At 41.5% G+C, this 7,067-nt stretch overlaps 1 protein-coding gene across 5 annotated transcripts in view; it reads right to left on the bottom strand.

The window, feature by feature from the left end:
• Window positions 1-602: 602 nt before the first annotated feature.
• The window catches only part of tnca (tenascin Ca), a 28,280-nt gene continuing 21,815 nt past the window's right edge, over window positions 603-7,067 (bottom strand). For all 5 annotated transcript variants that reach the window (XM_013909926.1, XM_005720131.1, XM_013909930.1 and 2 more), the window contains 7 exons: window positions 6,026-6,156; window positions 5,093-5,225; window positions 4,549-4,700; window positions 4,257-4,353; window positions 4,008-4,169; window positions 1,530-1,693; window positions 603-1,331 (listed from right to left, as the gene is read on the bottom strand). In XM_013909926.1, the coding sequence (XP_013765380.1) occupies window positions 1,221-1,331; window positions 1,530-1,693; window positions 4,008-4,169; window positions 4,257-4,353; window positions 4,549-4,700; window positions 5,093-5,225; window positions 6,026-6,156 (950 nt within the window). In that variant the 3' untranslated portion in view covers window positions 603-1,220. The remainder of the gene's footprint in view (window positions 1,332-1,529; window positions 1,694-4,007; window positions 4,170-4,256; window positions 4,354-4,548; window positions 4,701-5,092; window positions 5,226-6,025; window positions 6,157-7,067) is intronic.

Raw genomic sequence — 7,067 nt, 5'->3', positions numbered from 1 at the left:
GGGGGGGATCCAAAGGCCTTGAATTGCAAAAGAGAAAAGATAAACCACATTTTAAACTTTGGCATGTTGAACAGATGCAGTCACCGAAAGCAAAACGCCCCTTCTGCAAAGATTTAAAAAAGATTTATAATAGCATCAAACAGGTAATAACCTAAAATTAAGATCTTTTAGTAACACATTGAATCAAAGAAAGACCAAACCCCAGTCATGTCTTTAAACCCCCCCCCCTTTTTTTTTTATTAACAATGAAACACTTTTTATCAGACCTTCTGAGCTGTGTTTAACAGTAATTGCTACTACACCTGATAAATGAATGTTGCTGTTATTTTCCAAGCTACTCTACCTAAGAATAAATGCAATTTAAGACCTTTAAAATTTGGTGCTTTTTACTGTTTTAAGACCCACGGCCACTGTGAATAATCTTTAACACTTACCATCAGCTGCCTGGTAATATTAGTCCTTCAGCTGCACTTAGCAGCAACACACAGGGCGCCCCTGTGCAGTACTGCACAGAGCAAACACCGCCATCTGCTGGGGTGGACGTGGTTCAGCTGGTCACTAATAAGAAGAGCCACCACACGCTTGTATCAAACTAACATCTTCTTTTATTTGTATTGAAGGTTACAGAGCATCAGGTCTTTTTGTTTTCCTATCAAAATAAGTAAATCAAAATTCAAGCAAGAGTTCAATAGCTTCTTGGGGGGTGGGATAAGTGGGTTTGTACAGTAAACATATGACAATATTTAAGTTTTTAAGCTTTAAAGTTTGCATGTGATGCATCTAACCTGGTCAGTGTTTCCGTTTGAGATGGATGAGGCGAACGCTCTGATGCATGACTTCAGGGGATGTGCCTTTTGACATGTTACTGATTCAGTGAATCGTTTCAGATCCATTTTTAATTTTTTTAATTAATTTACTTAAATTTTTCTACAGGTGTTTGGTCCCAACAACACATATATGTCCGTTCGTGAATCAAACTTAGCATCTACTCTCTTTGGGAATGCAAAAATATACAATCACACACGGGAGAACTACACAAAAAACAACAAAAAAACCCCAGTTAATGATCCTCCAGGGTCTTTCCCCACATTGAAAACTCAGTCACAGCGTGGTGTGACTGCCTGTACGTGTGTTCGTGTGTTCGAGAGTGTCTTAAAGATGGGGGAGCACAGATGCTGATGCTTGGAGATGAGGTGTGAAGGAGAGAGGGCTTGATGAGTCTATGATCGCTTTTTTCTGCTCTCAAAATTTCTGAAGTTGGCCGGCCTTATCTTCATCTCTGCAAACTGGATCGAGTGTTCGTGGCCCTTCCAGTGGAACCAGTTGATCCCCTGTGGAAAAAACAACAACAATCCCCCCCCCCAAACAATACAAATCATCAGCTTTTCCTAAACTGCACATCCAGCAGTGAGCAGGGAGCAAGTTTCACTGGGAAAAATCTGATTTTCTCATTAGATAATTCAACTGCTTATGGCTCGTGTTATGGTTTACCACTTCATTTTCTGCGATGCGTGTGAAAGCGTTCGTACCTTACTGTGACTTTTGTCGCCATATTTCCCCATGAGGTTGACACGGTGACAGTTTTTATACCAAAAGGCGCCTTTGTAGGACAAGGCGCAGTTGGTCACAGCGATATCGTTATCATTGTCGTAAGTGGAGAAGGGCCGACCCTGGTGGTAGGTCATGGAGTCACCTGGTGGACAAATGAGTATTATTCAGTTAAGGCAGTCTGATGAGCTTAACTGGATTTGTCAAAGTGACTTTTCTTAGAAATAATTTGACATTCTGGGAAATACGTTCAGTTTATTGCCAAGAGTTTAATGAGAACATTCGTCACTGTCGAAATTGCACGATTTAAAATGCAGGATTAAATTATGTCTTTAAGGAAACAGCTGTGAGCTTGTTTGTACTTCAAAAGATAAACCCAAGGTTTTAAGACAGAAAACTTCTTTTGAAAAAAAAAAATTCCCCCAAAAATTCTTTTGAATTATTTGTTGTTGTTTTTTAATAAACTGTGCAGACAAAATGTGATCAAAACGGGAATAGTGTCCCATTTTCTAGTATTTCCAGATTATGTCTTTTTTTCTTCTTCTCCAGTGCATTCAATACCATTGTACCCACAATCCTGAGGGACAAGCAGGAGTACACAGGTGTCAACCAACACCACGTGGATCCTGGACTACCTGGCAAGGTAGTCCATAGTGCCATCAGTATGTAAGGATCCAGAAGTGTGTGTCTGATAGGGTCTTCTGCAGGCGCCCCTCGGGGAACAGTTCTATTCTATTCTCCTTATACACCACAAGACTTCACCTGCAGCTCTGATCACTGCTTCCTGCAAAATTTCTTGGATGACTCAGCAGTTGTTGGTCTGATAACAGGGAGTACAGAGAAATTACTTTGTTGACGGGTACCAGGAGAACCGCCTACAGATCAGGTACAAACATCCTCGACTTACACCCGTGAACATCCAGGTAATGGATGCTGAGCGCATCGACTTATATAAGTACCTAACACCCTAACTAGACTGGATTAACAATACAAAGGCCATCTGCAGGAAAGGACAGAACAGGCTGTATCTGCTATGGAGAGCAGGGGCATCTCTTGAGGACCTCCTATGACTCTGTGGTTGCATCGACCCTCACTTATGGTTCGCTCTGCAGGGCAGCAGTATCTGCTCTGGAGACAGGAAGAAAATGAACTGGCTGATCAAGAGGGCCAGCTCTGTTCTGGGATGCTAGCGGAGGTGGTGGGTGACAGCAGAATGGTGGCTAAGCTGTCATCCCTGCTAGAGAACACCTCCAACCCCCAGGCAGGTCACCCTGACAGCACCGAGCAGCTCCTTCAGTGACAGGCTGCTGCACCCACGGTGTGCAAAGGAGAAATATCCGAGGTCTTCCTTTCCAGCTGCTGTCAGACTGTACACGTGAAAATGCACCACACACTGTACATATTTCTGAAATGCCAAGTGTATCACTGTATCACATCTACATCTACATATCCATATATATATATGTAAATAATATTTCTTCTGCTTTGTATAGTTTATACATTGTATACATTTGTCTTCCGTTGTTGTTTCATCTATTTATTCCTGGTCTCTTCGTTCTGCTGCTCTAGCAATCTGAATTTCCCAACAATGGGACTAATAAAGCCTCTTATCTTATCTGGTTTTATCTTATCTTTCGTGGTGCTTACGTCTGAATCACTGAGTGTCTCAGGATCATAAGATTTTATGTCCCTATATTCACTTTATTAAACTTTAAAGACGGTGATATAGCTGCTGAGACAGTTGTGTTCAGTGCAGTGCCCTCGTGTCTTGGCTCAGACTCACTGATCCGGATCAGTGGGTGTGATCCAGACCTCTGTGTGTTCATATTTGAATCAAACTATCAGCCAAACTTTTACAAAGAACTTGTGAGCACCAGTGGTGTTTCTCCATTTCACAGCCAAAAGCTACATTCACGAGTGTTAATATATGACGAGAATGGAACATTATTTTGACACAGGAGGAGTTACGAGCAGAAGACGCGCCGCGAACAATAAAACCTTTTATGAAGTTTCCGTTTGTTTTGACGAGCCAGCTATTTCACGTGGTTATTAAATCCTTTGAAGGTGATCAAAATGCTCTTTTCAGGGATTTCTCCTGTGTCATCAGAACAGATCGAGCAACCAACAAAAGTGCTAAACAAAAAGAAAAATTTATATTGTGACACTCAGAGTGAGTGTTTTTTTCCAACCTGGATTAGTGTAAACTTTCAAGCAAATACTCTGTAATTAATTGGCTGTGAGTCAAAAAATATTGACAGTATAAACATAAAATTTGGCTTCATTAAATAAACTAGACAAAAAAAATCTGCTTATTCTGAGAGGTTCAACTGAACTGAGCCTTTATTACACTTACTGGAAGGAAACAAGAGTGAATACCCTTCTCTTGTCTAACGTTAAAGTACAAAGTTAATACTCGTACTCCCCAACATGTCAGGCTATTTCATTAAAGTGATACCAACCTGCTGTTCCACTATATGTTCCTATGTAGATTTTATAGCGTGTCCTTGGCTCCGCAATTGTGAACTTGTCATATTGCGCGTAGGCGGTCTCCCCGTTGTCCCTCAAGTCCACTCGCAGCTCATAATGGCCTGAAGATGTGATTTTATGGAGGTTGGAGAGACCTACAACCCAAGTTTAATATGTGTGAGTCAGGAGGGCAGTGAGCGAGGGAAAGAAAGCAAATACGGCTCCAGAATGAGCGAGCTTACCCAGCCAGAACTCATCGTTCATGTTACCAAAGCCAGCCGTGTAGTTCTTCCAGTTCCTGAAGAATTCCAGCTTTCCATTCTGGCGTCTGAGGAAAACCTGAAGAGTACCGACTCTCATGAGTGTCAAAACAGCTTCACGGCAATCATAAGAAGCTAGGCTAAGGCCACTGTGGTGCTGTCTATCATTTGTCATCAGAAAAACAGGTGCCACATAAGCAGAATCATCAGGATTCAGCTTGAATAATGGTGTGAAACGGGCTTTATTTGGATTCCAGAAGGCTGATTTCCTCACCAGCCATCCTCCGCCATCTGTGGTCATGTCACAGTAAACCTGGATGGGCTGGCTCTCCTCTCCTCCAATATAGATGGTATACAGACCAGCGGTCGTCTCTCCGTTCAGTAATATCTGAGCACAGTCCCGTGGGCGTCTGTACAACTGTCCGACTGAAAAGCACATATTAAAAAGGCATCGCGTTAGAGACCCTGAAGGATGCGCTCACTTATTTTTCGTCCCTGTTAAATAAACAAGGCATGAGGCTGTATATAGCATCCTGAGAGAGGACTACGGAACGGGGGAGGGCCAAACAAAGGAGAAAGAAGGTTATTCCATCTGGAGCTCAGACAGAAAGAAAAACAAGCACAGGTGATCTGGCTCCAATATCAGTGCAAATGAAAGGAGTGCACATTAGAAGATCTCTTTCTAATGTGCATCTGGACTGTTGCATAACAGCCAAACCCTTCACTTCTGAGAAAGCAGCGACAAGTCCAGTGCTCCCAATTTTCAGCTATACGTACACATTAATTAAGAAGAGGTTTGTGTGTGTTTTAATGCTTACGGGTAGTGAAGACGGTGGCCACGTGGCGACTCCTCTGGGCTCCAGCGGCAGCCTGCAGTCTCACATTGTACTCCGTGGAGCCAGTGAGCTGCGACATGCTGTAAGATGATGCTGTTGGGCTTAGCATCACCTCCTGAATTCATGCAAGACACACACAATATTTACACCAATGGCATTTCTTAACTGATTACTATAGCGGCTCGAAGTGCAGGACACAGAAACATTTCAGAAAACATGACAACACCATGAACATTGGAATGGATTGAACCCAAGAGCATTACGATGGGTTGATGTCATTTCCTTGTTCTATACTATTCCCTCAAACTGAAAGAAAGAAGACGAGATTGCAAGCGTAAGGCAATATTTTAACAAAGAACACTGATAAGCTGGATTTCATAAACTACAGATGGTGAAAAAAAGGAGAAGGAATCCTGCACTGTGTCTGTTTCTGTTTCAGGGCATGCAGCTCTTGGAAATCATCCAGAACTCATCATGATATCATTTCTTATTGTTTGTGTTTTTTTTCTGTTTTCTGAAATGTTGTGCAAAATGCACATTAGGACCTAACAATCTATCAGAGCTCCAGATTTTACTTTTTAAATTTCACAAATAAAGGTTTTCTCAGCAAAGAAGCCTTGCAACAGCGATAAGAAAATAAACCCCTTTTAACAGGAAGACATTGGCAGACTTTGTCTCAGGCAAGGCAAGGAAACAGGACAAAAAAGTCACTGTGGAGAAGAGTAACTAAATGCAAAATGGAGAGTGAAAAGAGAAATTCTCAGAGCATTATGGGAAGCCCCCTGCAGCCCAGGCCTATTGCAGCATAACTAAATGATGGGAAATTTGCGCTTTCAACGACAGTTAGAAAAACTGGAGAAACACGGCAAAACCTATCTGTTGTCAAACGATGAAATGACACGGGCATGTACGTACCCTGATTGTTCCATCAGCAGAGGAGAAGCTGAGCATATATCCAGTGACAGCAGCATGAGGTGGTCTCCACTTCAGAGTGGCGCTGTCAGTTTGAATATTCATAGCTATCAGATCGCGAGGAGGGTCCACATCTGCAAATACAGCATCACATTAATCATTCGGTACAGCTGATGTGGTTAAGAAATCAGCGCATGTTGCTTAAGGTTATATTGACGCTGATATACTACATATAAAAGATAGACAGAGACGTGGGAAAACCAGATGTTTCTATGGCAGGATTTTTTCAATCACAGGCAGATTCACCTCGAAGAATAAGCTACTTTTAATCTTTTTTTTACTCTAATGAGGCCCCTAAATTACAAAAACAAGACTTTAAATTAGCAAATGAGACCATAAACACATCAGGAAACTGTTCATAATATGGCTCAGAAATATGGGTGTAATTAAATTGAAGTTTGCTGTATTTTGTTTGAAATTACAATGTTATTATATATACAAATTCTTAAAGCTAGGTACACCAGAATAATGTGGTAACAAGTCAGTCTTTAACAAGAAACAAAGAAATTATTTTAATTTGTGGAAATTTAAGTAATGTGTAAGTAATGTTAAGAACTGCTACAGTTACAGAAAATGACATTGAACAAATTATGGTTTCGGGGCTGGAGTCGGCAGATAGCCAATTGGATCCTCCGGCTCAGTGCTGGTGAAATTGTTTTGGGTCTTCCACTTGACTTTTTTGTTCCATAATCCTCAGGATCATTTAAGAAATTCCAAATAACTGTCCTACTGCGTCCCACCTCAGCAGTGATGGCGCGCTGCGAGAGATCCTGGTTATGCAGTTTAACAACCCAACTATGTCCAAAAAAGGAAAAATTTTTTGTCTTTGCCATGAGAACGTCATCACAGTGTGACTACCTGCCAAAAAATGACAATGAATCCACATTTTTGCACAGATTTGGCCTTTTAAAGGCATGTGGTCCTAAACTTTTGATCAGCTGTAAAGCAGCCTGCTTCAGTTTAAGCGTTGTTGTCAATAAATTGC

This window comes from Pundamilia nyererei, unplaced genomic scaffold, assembly GCF_000239375.1.
Source record: "Pundamilia nyererei isolate P.nyererei 1_Seehausen unplaced genomic scaffold, PunNye1.0 scaffold00002, whole genome shotgun sequence".
Taxonomy (NCBI): domain Eukaryota; kingdom Metazoa; phylum Chordata; class Actinopteri; order Cichliformes; family Cichlidae; genus Pundamilia; species Pundamilia nyererei.
This window is presented reverse-complemented; position numbering and strand designations above follow the sequence as displayed.